Source organism: Oreochromis niloticus, linkage group LG23, assembly GCF_001858045.2.
Source record: "Oreochromis niloticus isolate F11D_XX linkage group LG23, O_niloticus_UMD_NMBU, whole genome shotgun sequence".
Taxonomy (NCBI): Eukaryota; Metazoa; Chordata; class Actinopteri; order Cichliformes; family Cichlidae; genus Oreochromis; species Oreochromis niloticus.
The window spans coordinates 43,695,679-43,716,417 of NC_031986.2; the positions used below are offsets into that span (position 1 = coordinate 43,695,679).

The following is a 20,739-nucleotide window of genomic DNA, read 5'->3' on the forward strand; positions in this document are numbered from 1 at the left end:
TGGCACTGGAGCTGCTGCCAGTGTTGAATCAGGAAATATGAACTATGGTTCCAAACCAGACTAGTGTTGGTGGAAAACGGAAGATGAATGAGTTACGATGGCACATTTATAACCACAGTTATTGGTCAGCTGCACTTGGGTGTGATCAAGTTCACACTGAAACCAGAGGATATGTGTCATCTGCTTTTCCACTGCAAGGAGCGCAGATCAAAACGTGCTTAAGAGCCAGGAGGAAACCAAAGAACCACGATACACACACAGTTCATTTATTAGTTTGTGACAATGTACTGGGACATTTTCTGATACACCTCCTGTAGAGTTCATTACATGACATGTGACAGCTCAGCAGCAGCATTTCCAGTCTAAGCAGTCTGCCTATTACCGCCTGTGCTCACATTTTGGCAACAGATATCAACCCCTCACTTATGTGTAACCTAAGGCCATGGAGTCCCACCTTAATGATGGACAATTTACAACATAAAGAGTTAAGTACATGAGAGTACTGTGCAAAAACTAAGGTACTGACTGCCACCGACCTGCCCACCAACCAAACTTTGCAAAACACAAAGGGCCTTGAAAAGCGTTCACAGATCACAGAGATCTGTATGCAAGGGGAGCTTAAATATTGACCATTTTCTGCAGGATTTACATTTACAGACTCACTCACATGCTAACGTTAGCTGGGAAAGGACACTATCAAAGAAAATGTTGTATTTCTTTGTGCTTTTATTGTAAACCTGGTGACTTGGGCAATGGACATTTTATAATGTGGCAAAGAAATCCTGTACAGAGGACTCAACTCGATGCCAAGAAAATGAGAATACAAATGCATAGAAACCGAACATTTCTAAACTGAAACCAAACATAACCGTATACTCCATCATTATGACCACATCACACTCTTTCAGGACAGGAAGTTGATTTTCCAAGCACATTAAAAAAGCCCAACCTTGTTTATGTTTTAATTTTGTCTTCAGCACAAAGAACAGGGACACAATCCTTGGAATTAATTCAGTAGTTTGGTTAATGTCTGTAATAAATTAAGTACTCTGCTCCCGCTCCACAGAGACAGTGGCTTTCATTACAAATCACTGCAGTGGTAATGAGGATGCACATAAAGCAAATCAGATACTTTACATTCACATAATTACAACTGCATGTGGTCCTCTTGTCTCTGGTCTGATTAGGAAGTGCAAATATCTAGTGTGTATTTATGGTTTGTTAACTGGTCTACTTGTGCTTTGGCCAATAATGTGACATCTCATTGAATAAGAAGTCAAGACCTTAACAGCAAAACCACAGCCCATTACATCAGCACACACTGCACTTCCTTTAGTCATGTCTGTGTTGGTGGTAAACACTGGTTAACAGAGCCCTTATGCTGACTGACAAAACAAACAGATTTCACAAAGTCACCGGACAGTGAATCCACCGAGCAACTGATCTCACTTTTCTCAGGAAACGTCTGTACAGAGACGACCCGAGGCCCGTCTGAGAACAGGCCTCTGGTATGTGTGCAGAATAAATCATAAGTTAGCAGTCTAAAGTCTGATGTCCATCTCTGGCAGTCTTTTAAAATCACATATCTGCTTCTGCAAAAGTTCTTTTGCAGCAGTTTTGACTGAGAGAGGCATCTGGCAGCATCTCTGAAGGATTCGGAAGTCCTCTCTCCTCCGTCCTGCAGCGTGGCGTTACAGTAATCAGGTGTGAGCAGTCCTGCAGTCTCTCTCAGGCTTATTCCAATCATGGCGCCTAAAGTTGAGGAAGAAGGTGCGTGTATCGCAAATTTAAAACCAAACCTTGATAAAGTTTTTGAACCGTAACGACGACGAATCCACCATCCATTGCCTTCGATGTCCTGTTACAACACCCCTGTGCATTCCACCACCCTCTCTGTCGTCTTTCCTCAGTGCAGCTTCTTCCTGCTTGTCCATACCACAAAAAACCCTTCATTCTTCCAGTCCTTTCCCAGATGTAATCCTGTCCAGCAGGCCAACTGAGGAAATTGTGCACACACAAATAGACAAACACTTACGCACACCCACACAGAATTCATTGTACATCTTTAACATAATCACTGCTTTTATAATCGCCATCTTACTAATCCAGGATACAGCAAAGATGGAAGTCTTGTGTGTATTTTCATTTTTATGCATAATTCATGTCCGTGTATGTGTCAGGGTATACATGTGTTTGTGCATGTCCAGTTTAGTCCAAAAGGGTTTTGTGTCAGTTGGTCTCGTAGGAGGAAAGCAGTGCAGCATCCACAGGCTCCATGCACGAGGGGCAGGTGAAGGATCTCATCAGCCAGTCATCGATACAGTCCATGTGGTAGATGTGCATGCAGGGCAGGAACCGGATCGGGTCTCCGTAGACAAAGTCCATCATACAGATGACACACCTGCAGTGGTGAACAAAATTTCTCCTATTAAAAACACACTAGTCATTGGTTGAACAGCAGAACTACACAGGAAACAACAAAACAAGTAAAAAACAAAAATACACAGGCAGACCTTCAACTATGATAATGGATTATTTCTCAATTTAAAGGCACGTCCCTGGAATGGAATTTGGAATAAAATAAAATGCAGAATAAATAATATGACATTTTTCAGATGAAAAATAATTATATAATTCTAAACGTTTGATCTAAAAAAATTAATGTCTGCCACCTTACATAAACATGCAGTGAGAGCGCCTCCAAAACACTAATATAGTTATCACTGCACTTAAACCATGAGTTTCAAATACAAGGTCTTAGGGCCAGATCTGGCCCAGTAAAGACTCCAATGTAGCTCACTGGATATGTTTGCAAAATGTAAAGGAGGGCATTAACTTTGGACTTTTAACCGTACATACGTAGGTTTAACCGATTTCCTTATTACCGCATTTTTCGGACCATAAGGCGTGAAACAAAATCAGATAAGTCAACTTTACTCAACTCATTCTTCTTGCTTCCTCCACTTCTGTATCATTGATTCATTAATGCGGAATTCTCTGGCAGCTGCTCTATTCCCATGTTGTTGCAATATATTAATGACTAACCTCGTGTTGTGGATGGATTATCTCAGTTGTTCTCCTGACTGAAGTTTGGTCCGTTTACAGCATCCTGCCATGCGATTGCATTTGTCTCTAACCATCAGGAACCCTCACGTTAACTTTTATCGAGTGGAAAAAAGTTAGCGTTCATCCTCCAGCTTCACTGTTTATGTTATGCTAACATAGCTGTGTAGCTAGCGATCACGTAGCACATCATTATATAGCAGCTAGTCCAACTTCAGTAACCCTACAAACGTCACTGCTGTTTAGTTTCCTGCCTTCATTTATGTTGGAAGTGATAGCAGAGCTGTACGTTTGAATTCTTTCAGGAATCTCTCAGTCAGAGCATGCTATATCATGCTTAGGTGGAAGCTAGCGAGCTAACTTCCTGCTAACTTCTAACTCCGTTAAATACAATCAATTCTGTTTTCATGGATGCCTGAATGTTAAACTTAATTGTTACACCTGGTAAAGCAGCAACACTGATGATTTTATTAAAGATGAAAGAATTTAGACAGTTTTTAACTCTCAGTGATGCCGCAGTGTTCGTTTAACTTTGGGACCTGAAGTGACGGAGTTTAGGACCCAGATTACTCCGCGAGGCTCCTGACTACGGCAGCCGTGCGGCTTCGTAGCTTACCGAAGTCGTACTAAAATTTGACAGATTTTTGAGCGCCGTGTACCACAAAAACGGTTCGAGGTCAGTAAGCACAATCAGAATTCATACATAAGGCGCACTGTCGATTTTTGAGAAAATTAAAGGATTTTAAGTGCGTCTTATAGTGCAGAAAATACGGTAATAAAGACCTCGCCCATGATTAATCTCCTACAAAGTAATTAAGTAACAGAAACAATTTCATTATTACAATTATAAAAAATGGGAAAAAAGTGATTTTCCCCACTGTTTTGTAGAAGTCTGTTTTTACAGAGGGTCCACAATTAAGAATACCGGTAAGTCATTTTCTGTATTTTATAATAATCACAGGCAAGTTAGACCCATTTCTCTAACTTGTTATTGACAACAGTACAGAACAGAATGAAAACAGGTTTTATGTCCAGTATTGTTGATGTCACAGTGGGCTCACACAGAGGCGCTGCTGCTTCAGCAGTCTTGTTTGTCATTAATCACCTAAAATCAAACCTTTGTTGCTGCAGCAGAAAGAAGATGAAGAGATAATTTCATGACACAAATCAGTGACGCAGATTTACAGTAAACTTTAACTGAAATACAGCAAAAGTTCAAACTGTCACATTGCTGTGACTTAAAGTGGCTGTTTATTTTTATTTTGTTCTTGAAATAGAGTCAAAAACATTAGCTAACGTAGCCCAAATCATTCTGATCCACTAATTTGACGGTATATCGCGAGTTGCCTGCCAAGGAGCTGATGCGCTTTATTATTTTAGCTTGTTAAAAATTTCTATTCCTATTATGATCGAATTGGGCTTCAGTGTTTGTTTACAGTACAGCTCCAGATCCAGGTGACCGCAAGTCAAAATGTCGACCTGTCTATGTCCCGCAGCAGCCTGCATTCAGTTTGAATATTGCTATGACCTGATAATGATCAGTTTATGTCTTTTATTCACTTTAACATTTAACTTTTGGGTGACGGCACAAAGACTGAGAGGAGGACAGAGAGGGAGAGCAAAAAGAAACAGTTAAGAGTGGACGTGATCAAATTCACCAAAAATGATAAAGCTGCAGCTTCTGTTTTACTGACATTCACTGATTCATTCATTCATTTTAGATAACTAAGTGTGCTGTACTGTTGTCGATTGCTCTTATAATAATTATAATTATATCTTTGTCATTTTCTAGTTTCTATTCAAGTGAGGAGGATGGAGAGAGAGGACTTATTCTAGTGTATATTGTTAGACACTACAATCGGTCATCCAATTACAGTATTTTTCAGACCTAGGCGCACTTAAAATCCCAGTGCGCCTTATAGTCCGAAAAATACAGTAATTGCGTTGCTTTTGAAGGGAACACTGTAATGTTTATCCAACTGAATTGAGGTTTGCAAATGTCAAAAGGGCCGATTACAGCTGCAAACAGCACATTGCATTAATATTAATTACAAGGTGCTGCTGACATTATGATTGGCAGCTGAGCCCCTCTAAACGTTTGAAACTAGAACTGCCCCTGATAATAATTACAGGACAGTCTGGGCAATGAGAGCGCGTTCTGTCATTTTACACATGTATTCTTACAATTTAAGCCCAAATGCTCATGCTGACAGACTTCTTTAGTTTACTATAGCAGCATTTCTTTATCATGTAGAAAAACTGAGACATACTGTTGAAACTGCAGTTATCATATTAAGATATTTAAATGTGTAGTAAAACTTCTTTACACTGGGCGCCACTTTAACTAAGGCGACCACATGCCACACAGCTGGAGTGCAGTGGCCAGATGTGAGTCCAACCCACAACCAGTCGCTGCATGACTTCCCCTCGCTCTCTCTCAGCGCTCCTGTAATTTGGAAGGAAAAATGGCCAAAAAAACAAACAAACCCCAAAACAAACTCCTTTGCACAGACAGAAAGGAGAGTTTTACTTATCCATCCCACCTAAAATCAAAGTGGGCGACTCCCCCCAAAAATATCAAGGTTTCTGCTGTACTATAACTACACATCTCTGTATCAAAGCAATGTTTTCATGCTAATCACAAGAATTTATTATACTGTAAATTTTACTGGAATGTGCCAACATGAAGCTGTGTGGAAAAACAAGCAGCAATTCTGTGAATAAACTCCTGTTTGAAATGTATGTAACTCTTAAATCACAGAATTCTGCAGTGAAGCAGTGTTTGTATTTGCCCACTCAGAGCTTCTACCCACTCTCTGATCTTCTTCTCGGATCCATCCCTTCCCGGGTCATACACGCCCTTTGGGAGGTGCTGGATAAGCCCGATGCGTTGAGCGATTCGGATCTGCTCCTCTTCGGTCAGCTGAGTGACCAGTCGGGTTTGACTGGGCGTTGGATGGTAGACAGGCACATGGATTTGCTCCTGCAGAAAGAAAAGAGACAGAAAAAGACTTAACAACTGTTGAGCAAGTCTACTTTACAAAATCTGTCACATGAAAGCTGTGGCAGGGGAAGAATTTATGAGAAACATTAAGTGCAAACTTCTGAAAAATACACCTCAAAGTCGGTTGGCCTTTAAAAAAGAAAAGTATTGTTTGAGAGGATATCGTCACCGAATCTCTCAGCAGGCTATATTTGTGTTGGATTTACTTTAACAAAGGAAGATTTGGGTCTTTTCACTTTCAAAAAGGAAAGAAGAAAAACTCCTGATTATGGCACAAACCTATTATGGGAGCCGGGACATAAAAATAAACTCTGCCAGCGCAACACTGATGAGGCTTATCACATAAAATCCCTCAGCTTAACGAGCAGACGGTTGGTTCACTTTAGTCCTCTACAAAATCAAAGTACTCGAGTGCAACAATCTCATTATCCAACAAACTCCTCTAATATATAACTGTCACTGTCGAGAAGCCGGCCCAAAATAAGACTCCCATCCTCACAATATCCATTGTCAGTATCTAAAGCAGTTTATTAGGCCTGGATGTCTAGACATGCTGTAAGCTAATGATTTCAGGCAGTAGATGGTAGTGTTTCCCCACACCCATAAGCCACTGCAGCCGATACCAACATGCTGTGATGGGAAATCTCATTGTTGTTCTAGTTCACGTCATTAAAAGTAACTTTATTTATTTAACAGTATTTCTAACTGATGCAGCGGTTTACACGTTTGCCTAACAAATAAGGATCCCAGGAGGAAACAAATCCATTTGGGCTTTGAGCATTAATACAATTTTTTTTAATGCCAATTTAAAGCAGCTCATATTTCTAGCTCAATAATTTTCACTCTAACATGAAAGCAGTCTCAGTCAAGAGAAGTGTGAAATGAGAAGTCTTTCATTATGTCTGGGATGAGTTTCTTTTCTTTTCTTTGGTTTTTTTAAACACTGGCCTGGAAAACCACATAAGTGAAAGATTAATGTGTCATCAAAGTAACAGCAAGTCAAAGTGAGCGGGTTTCAGTATTAAAGAGTCAAAGCAAACATGAGAGGCACAATATCGTCACACCAAAGCGTACACTGTATTCTGACTATCCTTACAGTGTAATATAATACGGTTATTTTCTGACAGTGGTGTTACTTCATTTCCTGTTCCAGCGTCATTCACATCAAACTACATGCTGCACACAATCACGTTTGTGTAGGTTGAAAACCCCTCAGCATACCTGAATACCTCCACAAACGGACACAACCACAGTACCATAAAATCACCATTAGAAGCTCGGAGCAGACCAACATACCCCGAGTTAGCGAGCCAAGATGGTGGCACTGAATGCGCCAAGTTCAGAGTGACGACACTCCTGAATTCTGAGGCATCTGAAACGCGGCATAACCGTGCAGCCTTCTTACTCAGTTCTGAGTTTATCCTGACAACACGATATTTCAGAAAATATTTATATGAAGACTTTCAAGCTTTAAACCAAGCCAACCAGCCACAAAGCAAATCATGGTCATAACAAAAATTGTTCAGGATTAAAAAAATAAAACAAAACAAATTATTGCAGTGTTGTATAAAAACAGACCAGAAAGAGATTTTGTAGTTCATGTTGTGTGTGTATGTAAATGATAGCTTAGTTATCAGGACTGTACAGTGGTTGTTCCTGACCACAATCACCGCTCTACCAGTTTCTGAAGTTTCGCGCTCGCCAAACATTTCCATGGTAACAGCGATCTCCACCAATCAGGAATATCACTGTTTAAATTCAGGATAGTGGGTAGTGCAGTTTCTTTCCGTCACAATGTGAATTAAACAAAGCAAGACTGGTATCATACAAAGCTGTGGTTTCTACAGGTTGCACAGTTTAGTTCTTCACACTAATCCTTTCTTTAGTGCAAGACGCTGACTTTGTTAAAACGTACATTTCCAATGACATTACCCACTGTGCTGTCTATTTCTTTTCATATGTAGTCCACCCAATTAAATCACAGCTGGAAAGTGGATAACAACCAAAGGTGACAGCAACATATTCGATTAAGCAGATGATGCCTGGAGCCCTCTGTAAGAAGTCAAAGAAGTGTCAAAGGTATTGTAAATGTACCTTCAGGGGCGAGATTGTTTTTTTTAAACACACAGAAACACAAAAGCAGTCTACTTTTTAATTTGAAATGCTATCTTTTAAAGCTGAAGAGTTTTAATGGGACAAACGCAGATGCTAGCTAGCCTCTCAGTCTCTTAGCACCGCAACATTTAACCCATGAGTCAGCATAATTTTAGCAGTCGAGGCTGTCTGTTCCTCCTCTAACAGACATTTTTTTTTTTGCCAATTCTAAAAGCCAGGCAGCGATAATAAAAGCTGCAGACGGGGCCTCTTGGGGGGATAGCAGCTGCACTGTGTGTGTTTAGGGCCCTCAACTGTGCAATGGTCAGCAGTGTAATTGTTGTCATATGCCTCTCCCATTTAATACATGGTATGTCAGCTGGGCTGACAACTGTTTATTAAGTGACCTCAGTGGTACCAAAAGGGTGAAAGGGGAACTAATGAGGGGGAGGCGGACCTTGGTTCTCTCTGCCAAGCATGCTGTAGGTTGCTGAGCCAAGCACACAGCAGCTACAGCAGCGACTGTCAGCCTGCCAGGCTCAGGCTGCTAATGGTGAGCGGGAATCGAGGTGATGGTAGGAAGTAGGGGAAGCAGATGCACACAATAAGTGGAAGGTTTCCATCACTGAAAAGCAATCAGCTGGGGGGGGGGCTGCCTACATTTAAAAAAAAAGTCTTTACAGGAGTTATTTGCATCCCAAATTTGTCAGTACAAACTCTAAGGGAAGCAACACCTGAAACATGAAGCGTTTGCAGTCTCTGAAATCTTAGCTCTCCTTCTGTGCCCTGCAAAGTAACAAAATCTCTGGACGAGACCTGCACACAACGCAGGGCAGCATGCACACCGGCAGCAAGAACAATAACGGGGGCCGAATGATGCGCTTTAGCATCACAGGATGTGTTTTGTGGTGCGATAACAGGACAAGACTCAAAGTGTGCCGACAGCGGTAAATTACCTCATCAAAGCAGGAAGTTGATCCAACGATGCTGGCCAAGGGTATTATAACTAACATTAAACACATCCCAAAAAAGAAAAAGAAAAGCCCAAACATATGAGATCAAAAAAGAAGTGCCAATATGAAGGGGAGAAAATTAAGTAAACTAAAACAAACACCCTTCATTACCATTTTAACTAGCCGCTATACACCTGCAGACCTAGAGCTGCATTAGCCAATTAAAAAAAACCAAAAAAAAAAGCAGACGTGCCTTAAATCTTTCTAATGGCTAACTGGGGTAATGACTCTGGCTGAATACAAGAATCAAAAATTAATGAACACAACTGGATGTTAATTCATATTAATTGTGTCCCCATTAGTGTCAAAAGGGACAAAAAGCAGTTTCTCAGCAAAAACTGCCCCAGTCAGCTTGATACGTCTGGTTTCCAAAGACAAACACATTCAAGGCAAAAATACTCAGCTTGAGGCTTCACAAACTAATGGGTGATGTCATGTTGGCGACACCCATCTTTAAACACACAGTTTGTACCACAATTTAAAGTCCTGTATGAACATTAGTTATACCTCTGTAATATACTAATCAAACCCCCCTGAGCCATCTGATCATCACTTGTAGCTCGGCTCTCAGTTTTCAGTCAGAGGAAAATGAGAACTAAACTTTTGGATGAAGTAGTGAAGAGAACAAAAGAATTTACTTGTAGCTGAGTCAGGGCTCTGTGATAAGCTCTGTGTTGGAGGCAAAGCCCACGTCTATGTCACTGACCTGCAGTACAATAACCCGCTTGTCAGCACTGTTCTCTCCACGCCCCCCCCGTGTTTCTGTTATCATATTAGGACAAAACGATAGGTAATCAGTAGCTCCTCCAGTGGGTTTATTGCCGCCTTCCTTACAAGGCTAAAGATCAACATCATGTAAGAATGAAGTAATCTAACCCTTACCTTTGATTAAGCCCGAGGACCTAAAGTTTAGCTCATCTGTCCAGCACATTACCATTATCTGGAGACAATGAAGAAGTTACACAATTTTCCCCGTCTTCCTCGACTGCAACACCTGCACACTTTTCTTAGCATGTTCGTGAATGTAGTCTGGGACATTACAATATACTTTCAAAAATAAATAAATAAATATAAAATATTCTACTACATGTCCCAAAATCATTCAGAAAAATACCTTTCAGTTTTCATTTCTTATTTGACATTATCATTATCATTGACATCATTTTATACAAAGATACTGAAATTTGTCATACCTGCAACAACAAAGGGTGAAAATTTCAAAGCCTGCAAATTGTCTCAGCCAATAAGATTTAGCTATGAAACAAGCTGAAAGTAGGATATAGGCCAGACTAAATGTGATCAATAAAAACACTTGTCACTGCTTCTATCAGGACACTCTGGTGTTACAGCAATATCAGGGAGCCGAGAGTGCACAACCCCCCCCCCTCCTCTAAAACACACAGGGGTGCCTTATCTCCTGTGCTCCAGTCCCACCGAGATGAGTCAGCTCCTGTCTCGCCAGCTGCTGTCCAAATCACCACACTCAACACACACACACTGTCTGCAATATGCCTGTCTGCACACAAATACGCAGGCATAAGCTTACAGCTACAGCCCAATATTAAGACCACACACTGAACTGGACCTCCCTTTCCATTGTTCCCCAGTTTATAAAAACAACTGACGCAAACACACAATGACTCGTTTTGTTTTGACAAGAATTTTAATGGTATGCTAGGCTAAGTGGCCGGCTCACAGGACTGATGTCACCTACTTAGCTTTCTAAATCCATCCATCGCCCATCTATAGCCAGTGACAGCAGAGAGTGCAAATTCTTATATTTGGCCTTTTAAAATAATATTATACTAGGAGTATTTCCTTATCCTAAACAATCTAAAATATGGCAAACATAAGGAATTTAAATGGGTGTGGAACAATTTATACGTTAACGTATCCTTTTGCTGCTCCAAACAATTTGACTCTAGTGCGTCACTACTTCATAACTATTTCTGGTGGCATTTGAAAGAATGAGGGAAGTATACAGGACTTGCAGAGAAGAAGAAACTCACAGGGGAAGGAGGAGGGCAAGCAAATGCATCCATCCATTTTCTGCCACTCATCCAGAGTCAGGTCACAGGGGCAGCAGCCTAGGCAAAGAAATCCAGACCTCCCTCTCTCCAACCACCTCCTACAGCTCACCCGGGGGAGCACCGGGACATTCTTAAGACACCCAAGAGACACAATTTCTGTAGCATGTCCTGGGTTCAACCTGAGGCCTCCTCCCAGAAGGAAATGCCTGGAACACCTCACCCAGGAGGCATCCTAGCCAGATACCAGAAACACCTCAACTGGCTCCACTCCAAGAGCTTCACAAATGACTGAAGTCTTCACCCTAATTCGAGGGCAGCCACTCTTCCTAGAAAGCTCATTTTCGCCGCTTGTATCCTCAACCTCATTCTTCCGATCACTACCTTGCTTGTGACCATAGGTGAGGATAGGGATGTAGTTCAACTGCTTTGCTTTTATGTCCAGCTCTCTTCATCACAATGGACCGATACCACATCCACATCACTGCATATGCAACCCCAATCCGTCAATCCCCCATTCCTGTCACTCGAGAACAAAACCCCAAAATACTTAAACTCCTCCACTTAGGGCAGCGACTTGTCCCTGACCCAAAGTGGAGACTCCAGCCTTTTCTATCCGAGAACCATGGACTTAGACTTGGAGGTGTTAACTCTCATTCCGGCCACACTCGGCAGTGAACCAGCTCCCCTGCTAGCTGGAGGCAACCACCTGATCAAGACAACAAAACCACATCACCTATGAAAAGCAGAGGCGAGATACTGATACACCACAGTGTAAGCCTTCCATCACTTAGCGCTGTTCAAAAATATTTACAGTTGGATGTAATGCAGGACAAAAGTCTTTTATTTTTCACCTGTGGCCTGAGTGTCTGTGGAGAAGCAGGGACTGGTGAGATTTGGCCTGTATGTGGGTGTCATATTCTACACCCTTCTTGCAGCTGTAAATAAACACTGATTAGTGCATCCAATAGCACTCTTCCCCTCACCTCCCAACCAATCGTGGCACATGTCTGCCCCTCCATGAGCCTGGCTCAGCCATCAGCCTCTTCATGTTAAATTGAAGTTCTTCCTCCCCGCTATTGCCAAATGCTTGCTAACAACGATCACCGGATCCCTGGATTTCTAACTATAATTTTATATACAAACACTAAATGACTGAGCATGTTTTGGATCAAAACTTGCAAACAAAATCTAACTGAGTCACCTGACAAAGGTCAAGTACAAGTGACAATGTTTTTGGAAAGTAATTTAAAGGTAATGCGTTACGTCCCACCAACAGAGCTCTAGGGACTTGTGAAATTGCTAAAGTAGAGGGAATTTGTTCTTGTGACATGTGGTGGGTCAACACCTTACTAAAGGCATTTGTTTTTTGTTTTTTTTGTTTTTTTGTTTTTTTTTGGGGGGGGGGGGGGGGGGGTCCATCAGCTTATATCCATCTGTATGTGTAATATAACAATTATAAAAATGAATCCCTCATTCCTCTTTACAAGGATGTTGCAAAAATTAGACACAAAATTATACCCCAGAGGTAACTTGAGAGACAGGAATCGGAGTAAAAAGTAAACACAAAAACAAAAACAATGACATTCCTTGAAAAAGGATTATAACGGTATCTTAATCATTTCATGGTTATCTATAACATCTATGTGAAGTGTGAATGTCGGCCGAATCGATGGGGAAACATCTGAAGAGTGGTGTGCACTTATAAGATGTTATATTCATTACAGATGTGCTTAGACACTATTTACATTTTTCAGGTTGGCTAAAACCTTATGTAAACATTAATTAACAAATATTTACTCAGGCTGGGTATAACTTAAGCTACAGTTAGTGGAGTGTACTATTTATTACTTTAGTACTCTGCAGTGGCTACAAGTATCATTTTAAGACAGAAATGAAGTGTTAACAATTCTTAAATTAGAGACAATCAATCATTTCCTGTTTTTCAATTTAAGTGCTTCAGTGGGCATCCTAACCAAAGTGTGCTGATTAGATTTTTATGTCTCGAGTATGGCCCACATATAAAAATGATAAAAGGCAACACAATTCAACATTTAATTACATTAGAGCCGTCAACAACAGTTCCAGTGTGACAGATTGCTTTTCATTGATTAAATAAATCCTTGTCAATGCTTATTTGACAACTACACAAAAGCTTCCCTTTCTGATTCATTTTGTAGCATAAGCACAGCTATAGCTCATATTGTCCTTGTTTTGGATTTCACTGTTGCCACTGCCAGCATCAAGTTTTGCACCATGACTTGCAAATCTCACCCTCTGTATGGAGGACAGACCTCCAGGCAGTATCCAGAGTACACATTTGCAGTCAGCAGCATGTGAAAGCTTTCACAAATGCACCAAATTAAATTTTAAATGGAGCATTTGGGAGAATTTAATACCCGTTCCACCACAAATTCCCAAAGCGTGTTGATGTCAAACAAAAAAAATGTGTGGTGAAGGTGCTGATTACTGTGGTCACCAGGGAGAAGCTGGCAGTTCTGAAAGAGTTCTTTATAAGGAGGCTTTAACTAGTTAGTTAACCCTCTTGAGAAACTCTGCCAGTATAAACACACTACACGCAGGCTTGCTTAACAACACTGAAAGCTTAGTGAGAGCTCTTCCAGAGGGCCCCCAGCAAAGATTGTGTGGTTTATTACACCATTCATCATCTATGATAACACAGCTGACTGCTCTGACCTAATTACACACTGGTGTACGCTGGACAGAGCTCACACAAGGACATGAACAGGGGAAAAATACTCAGCCTGTCCAAATATAATATTGACCGACTCGGACACAGTGTCTAAGAAATGACAAAGCTTCTAAATGAGAGGCTGAATGCGTTTGGGCCAAGTTTCCATGTCCCAATTCTGGTGGTCTGATAGGAAGCTACTTGCCACAGCGGGAAACAGATGCTCTTCATGCAACCCCAAAAGGGAAAAGCGTCTTCTCCCAGAAACAAACCGGGGATCTTTAGCTTGTTAGACAAATGTGCTTTGGATTTTTGAAGGGCAAAAACTCCTTTGTTATTTTGTACAATCACCTCTTTTGTTTTTAATACCAAATGTACAAAATTCATTGTAGTTCTACCAATTCATATGAAGATCTATAAAAAAACTAAATTTGCCTAAAGATTTCCTGATGAAGCTCAATTAGATCTTCAAATAACGCACCAATAATCAGTGTTCATGCTTGTATATTCACATTAAATTCAAAAACATTACTTTTCAAGATCCAGCTAGAAAGCCCTTGATGTTAATTTTTCTTTTTAAAATGTTAGGACAACTTGGCGAAGTCTCTTCTTTAGGTTTTCACCCCTGGTGTGATGAAAATAAAACGTGCTTGCCTGAATATAACATTACATTATGTAGCGTCCTACAACACAAGCTCTCCTTCTGTACCGACCTGACGTCGCCTTCAGTTTCCCATGCTTTAGAAAAATCCTTATCTTAAATCTACAGATAAGGCACGGCTTAACCTAGTAACAGCAAACTGTCTGCCAAGGCTTACATAACACATACCAGCTGTCTCTTAACATTGAACTGACTGGTCTGTATTATAGAGAAATTACAAAGGAAAGATGAGTAACACCGTGCATCATATTTACAGTTACAGCATGGCCTGGTCTGTTTGTGGATGATCTAATTCAGGAAATAAGGTCATCATACAAAGTTGCTGCCCTGAAGGAGATTAGTCAAAAGAAGCAGTAAAGTTATGAAAGTCACCAAGTCATAATTCTCCTACACATGGAGAACTGGGCTCTGTTTCAAGTTCACTGTTAATGTGTACCACAGGCCATAACAGATTTATGTGCTGACTTACATGAGCCTAAATGATTTGGTTCAGTGTTTCTGAATGAGCAAGCCGTGCTGCAATTGTATCAGTGAAGCCTGAATCAAGATATGACTTCAGGGAATTGACGGACAGAGGCAGGACCATCGGACAGAACAAAGCGGATTAGTGTCAATGCTATGAAGGGGCAGGGTCACTGAGTCGCTCTGCCGCCCAAGGGTGATGTTGGATCTGTAAACAGCTGATCTTGCCTTCAGCTGCATAAAGGCAGACGTTTTTGGCCCAAACCTGTCACACATTATCAGACATTGTCCAAGCTTCAGGTATTTCATGAATTTTGGTCATGACAAAACATATCTACGAGGTCATTTTCCCTGAAACTGTTGGTGAAAGTTACCTGATAGGGGGGCGGTGGCTCCTGATCGGGATCAGCACCATCTCCGTAGCTGGCCCGGTCCGACTGAGACTCATGTAGCAAAGAAATGTCATCCGATGTGGGAGATTTCAGACAGTTTCCCATCTCCTCCCTCTTCAATCAAACTCTCCCCTCTGTCGTCTTCGCTTTACTAATTTCAAGGGTCACTTTCACAGACAATGGGAGAGGAGAAAAAGGCGTCGATGGGGCGTTTTTTCCATACACAGCTGATGATTCTCCTTCCCAGACGACAGGAGGGCTGCTCAGTTTAACAACAGCAAAACATCGCTCGGCTAGCTGCTAGCCACACAAAGAGCTAGCCTGCTAACACCAGCTAGCATTCGAAAGGGAAGATCTAATCGCTTAGCTAAAAATAAATAAATTCAGAGCTGAAACAGCCAGCTAGAATTGTATGTTTATTGACGCATCGAAGGGAAGGAAAATTCAATACCCCTCATTGCAAATTACAACGCTAACAGCAGTTTTCCTGACACGAACCTCTCAGTCTGAAGGGGACTTTCCAGTTTGCAGCCGAACAACGAAAGCTGGTGATGTAGCAACACAAATCACCGCCCCGCTGGAAAAGAACCAATGAGCTGTCACCTACTTTGAGTAGGCTCTTCTAAGCAGCCAATCAGATTCGTGATCAAATTGCCCTTCGCTAAAAACATAAACAGAGCCTTTGTGATAGCTTTGTAAGTGTATTTGTGTTATTCCTCTTGCTGACCACAAAGTAGTACTTGATCACCCACTTTTTAGTTTTTCTTGCGGCTGGATATTTCAATATTTAAAATTTTGAAAAAAAGAGATTTAAAATTCTCTTTGTGTGTTTCCGATAAATTATGTCGTATTATAATAGTCCTTGTTTTCGTATCCCTGACAGCCATTGTCTCACACTTCAACAAAATAAGATGACTTTATCTAATAGATTAGATTATATGAGGGCAACAGATGTACAATCAAGTACTTTGTTCTGTAACTAACACCACTTCACTCTGTAAACTCAGTTTTGTTATGCTTAAATGACTAAAAGGAAAAACCAGACAACACAAAATTGGATTTGTAGTTGCTTTTCAACATTTTGAATTACAACGGAAACATTCAGTATGTACAGGAATGTCATTCCGTAATTTTGGTAGCCATGCCCAGTAAAATATGCAGATAATGCCACTACATTAGTTAGAATTTGACTGCAGTTGTAAACCCAAAGGGCAAAAAATGAAAATAATGTTATTTGAAAGTAAGACATGAGTGGTTTTGGGAATATTCTGGAGAGCAGCTGCTGTTAGAACAATAAAAATGCATTTCCTTCACCATTAGAAAAAAAGAACTCCAAGCCATCTTAAATCCTAAACCTAACTCTAATCATGAATAAAACAACAGTGCTCTACTGCTCTAATTCCAACACTTGAGACAACATGTGAGTTCAAGTTTATTTCTGTTTTTATACTCACTATTGCAAGTATACACCCTTTCCAATAACCTAACCACCAACCATGTTAGAGGTGACCCCTATTTATCCATAAACAGATTACTATATACAGGATGTGATTACAACGTCCAAGTGCTTCAATAGATGGTTCTGGGCAAGCAATGTAATATACAAGAGCAGCACAAGATGATCCTGAAGCAGGAAGACTGTGGTGGTTGCAATGCTTCTGAGCTCCTTCACCTACTAAAGATGCAGCAGGCGGACAAGCACGCAGCACTTCGCTGCTCACCGTGAAAGGCCCATTTGTTCGAGCTCAAGTACTGCTGGAGGCCGTCCCACACACCAGGAGGAGAAAAGAAGGGAGTCTGCCTTTCTAAAAGACACATTCATCTGTCCTCTTAAAACGGGACAACTTGTGTAAAAGGTGCCATTTACAGTATATAAATGTCTTAGAGGAAGTCTTAGAGGCATTTTTTTTCTTTTGCTCTGGAGAGGTTGCATATTTAGCTGACTTCCAAAGCTCTGTGCAAAAAGGCATAAAATGCAACTATAAATAAAAACAGGATTTTAGATTTGATCATCTCTTCAGAGGGAGACTTGAAGAGAGCTATCTCACAAAATACATTTGTGCCTACCATTGATGTAATATGTTTCAGAAAAAGGAGAAAAAAGGCAAATGCACAATAAAACGCTCATTCTCTCTGACAAACAGAATAAACCAAAGTGTAGTGTAAAAATTTAAACAACATATCATTTTTGATTATACTGCTGATCAGTAACCAATTACAAGGAATGTCCTAGTTCTCAGGGACTTAACAAAACATCACTGTGTGTCATTTTTATTTTTAAATAATCGCTCCTTTATATTTTACACAAAAATGGACAACTCTGCAGCAGCCAGATCAAATGACTTGGAGAAGCTAGTGTCAGTCATTTCTATAAAGGTTGTTTGGTACCCTGCCTCCATCAATTTGCAGACTCAGTACTCTGCACCGGGAATGTTTTACCCTAGGGGTATTAGCAGAGGCAACTTAGAATATACACCAAATAAATCTGATTTTGTTTTGTACTCCAGTGCGCCACTTACAGGTGGCCACAGTGCTAGACAGACGACCCCACTAGAAGCAATGTTTTATAAATATAGGCACATTTCATAATTAGTCTCCATTTTAAATCAGAAGGAAGTAAAGTTCATGGGGATATATCTCTGGAAGAGGGCAAATCCACCGAAACCAGTCAGAGCTGCGGTTGCCTGTAAGGGTGGCACACATGAGAAAAAGCCTCTTCCCCTAGCCTCTTGATGAAAACTAACAAATTATTCCCTAATAATCAGGTCTGTCCTGGTCTGTGTGTTGGCATGATGAGACTGTAGGAGACAAATGCGGTCTCTCCTTAGTGTGCCGTCTTCTGTTTGTTATGGGCTGGAGGGCACATGGATACCGTTCTCCCCGCTGCCTTTGGCCTTGTGCAAAGCAGCCTGTATACGAAAGTGTGTCCGTGATTCCATCGAGTAGTTTTTGTAATTTTGCCTGAAACAGAAAAAAAAAAAAGAGGATCAAGAAAGGTCAACCTGAACCCATGAAATCCAAAGTTTATAGCAAAGTCGAGTAAATTCTAAAACATTGAAAACTGAGTGAAACCATGAAGATGAATGGAAGACATATTTAAAAACATCAAAAGTGAAGATTCTTAATGAAAGGTTTCATATGTACAGTCATGTAAAAAGAAATGTTTTGGCTGGACTCTAAGATAAAGATAAAGAACTTTATTGTCATTGTAGTTATACAACGAAATTTGTTTGGTAGCTCACAGAGGCCAGCAGCAATAAAACAAAAACGCTGCTGTATGTCTGGGAGCTCCGCTGCATCTGCACGCACCGCTATGTCCGCATTTGATGTTGTTTATTTCATGGATTCATGGGAAATTATGAATCCATCTATACAAAGTCATATAGATGACTAGATGTTCCTAATCAAACATACCAGATTAATTGATCATCAGCAAGTGTGACCACCTCTATAAAGCAGACGTTTTGGAAGTTGTCTGGTCTGGAGCATTCAAGTGTCTCATGGAAAAGCCCAGGAAAAGCACCCCAAAGTCAGACAATGCAATGCTGAGAGAGTCTCAGCATGTTTAATGACAAAGTTCATCACAGTACAATTAAAGATTGAAGAAGTAAGGTTTGTTTGGAAGAATTGCCAGGAGATGGAGCGTGACAGCGCGGCTTAGGTTTGTGGTCTGAATAAATTACAAGGACATCCTTTGGACAGACAAGACCACACACAGCATATCAGCACACCCCATATCAACTTTCAAGCACAGTGGTGGAGGCCAGTGGTGATGATTTGAGCTTGTTTTGCAATGGGGAGTCATCTTCACACAATAAAGGTAATTATGGAGGCTCCACAGGCTTCTGTGCTGGGACCAGTATTAATTCCATTTACGTTATACATGCTTCCCTTAGGTCTTATTATTAGAAGGCATTACACATTGATGACACGCACCAGTTAGTTAAAGTGCAGGCATGCCTTAAAAACATAAATGTTTGGGTGACCTCTAATTCCCCGCTTTTAAATTCAGATAAAACAAAGTTTATTGCACTTGGGCATAAATCTTAGAAATATGGTGTCTAAACTCTGGATGGCATTGCCTGGTCCTCCCGTAACACTGCGAGGAACGTTGGAGTCGTTTTTGACCAGCCTACGTCCTTCAACATCCATATTGAACAAATAAACAGGACCGCTTTCTTGCATTTCTCTAAAACGTTCAGTTTTCAGGCGTCTTCTGTGAAATCAGCTCCAGTTTGATTTGGGAAACAGACACCTTCTTTACTTTGAGACCACGCTTAAAACCTTCCTTTTTGATAAAGCTTATTTTTAGGACTGAATCGGGTGACCCTGAACCTTCCCTTAGGTACGCTGCCATTCAATTCAGTTTCTGTTGCACAGACAAATCAAGTTATTGCTGCTACCAGCTAATGAATCATAGGGTATACTGTGAAAAGCGTTCTTTTTCACATGACTGCATAATGTACTGTTAACACTCGATTACACTGCAACAAAAATGTGGGAGAGTATCTGATTTATAAATATTCTATTGAGTATAGATGACTTAAATATGTTTTGCTGGTTCAAAGACTTACTTTGCTGTTTCTAGGAGTTTGATAGCGTCATCTTTTCGCCCTTGCTGCAGACACAGCAGACCGTGTTCCAGCAGGGCATTGGGTACCAGGTAGTGGTCATACTTGATCTGAGTTTCACTGAAGACAAGAACAAAAATCAAATGTCAACTTGTTTTCACCAGATTACAACTGAAAGACTGAATCAGACGACTCTGTAACTGAAGCACTTTTTGGAAAGGGTCTTACTTGCAGAGGACGAGGGTAAAGTAGTGCTCTGCCTCCTCGTGGTGACCCAAGTGTTTGAGACACAGTCCCTTCAAGAGGCTCAGCAAACACTGATCATCTATGGAGAACTCCGATCCTAACAGTCAGCACCAAACAGAAGACAAACTGGGTCATCTCAATTATATCTACATTAACACCCATCTCTAATATGCTTGGATTATTTTCTGTAATATAGCATTTATTTCAATCAGAAATATCTTTGTGAATGTGCTTAATGGATTTACATACTTGGTAGACTTTCAAGTTGAGCCTGTGCCTCATCCAGTGTTTTCAGCATGCCTTCAGTTAAGTCTTTGTGTTTGCCAATGACTGTATAACCGTTCCAGATGTACATCATCTCCTAGACGACAGACAAACATATGCACAAATCGGGCAACAATCAATAATATTCTTTTACTACAGGTCAATGAAAAAAGCATTTTCTCTGCAGTAAACCTCGGGATGATCACCTTTAGCACTAGCACTATGGGCACAGATGTGCAAACTGCTGTGG

General features: G+C 40.8%; 3 protein-coding genes across 6 annotated transcripts in view; 1 reads left to right on the plus strand and 2 right to left on the minus strand.

Moving 5' to 3' along the window:
• cdkn2c (cyclin-dependent kinase inhibitor 2C (p18, inhibits CDK4)) overlaps positions 1-20,739 on the plus strand; it is a 35,250-nt gene that overhangs the window by 13,694 nt on the left and 817 nt on the right. Inside the window, exon 5 of one of the 2 annotated variants that reach the window (XM_019351452.2) lies at positions 8,032-8,193. The exons of the other annotated variant lie outside the window; for it this stretch is intronic. Within the exon in view, the coding sequence (XP_019206997.1) occupies positions 8,032-8,044 (13 nt within the window). The 3' untranslated portion in view covers positions 8,045-8,193. Of the gene's footprint in view, positions 1-8,031; positions 8,194-20,739 lie in introns of those variants that run through there. 2 annotated transcript variants of the gene reach the window in all.
• On the minus strand, positions 246-15,982 carry rnf11b (ring finger protein 11b). The gene is made up of 3 exons (XM_025902975.1): positions 15,391-15,982; positions 5,877-6,046; positions 246-2,401 (listed from the first exon to the last, which is right to left on the minus strand). The coding sequence occupies exons 1-3, from the start codon at positions 15,511-15,513 to the stop codon at positions 2,230-2,232; spliced, it is 465 nt and encodes a 154-aa protein (XP_025758760.1). The 5' UTR covers positions 15,514-15,982; the 3' UTR covers positions 246-2,229.
• ttc39a (tetratricopeptide repeat domain 39A) overlaps positions 16,463-20,739 on the minus strand; it is a 28,051-nt gene continuing 23,774 nt past the window's right edge. For all 3 annotated transcript variants that reach the window (XM_013266711.3, XM_005479133.4, XM_013266719.3), the window contains 4 exons: positions 20,475-20,586; positions 20,208-20,322; positions 19,983-20,099; positions 16,463-18,369 (listed from right to left, as the gene is read on the minus strand). In XM_013266711.3, coding sequence (XP_013122165.1) covers positions 18,255-18,369; positions 19,983-20,099; positions 20,208-20,322; positions 20,475-20,586 — 459 coding nt within the window. In that variant the 3' untranslated portion in view covers positions 16,463-18,254. The remainder of the gene's footprint in view (positions 18,370-19,982; positions 20,100-20,207; positions 20,323-20,474; positions 20,587-20,739) is intronic.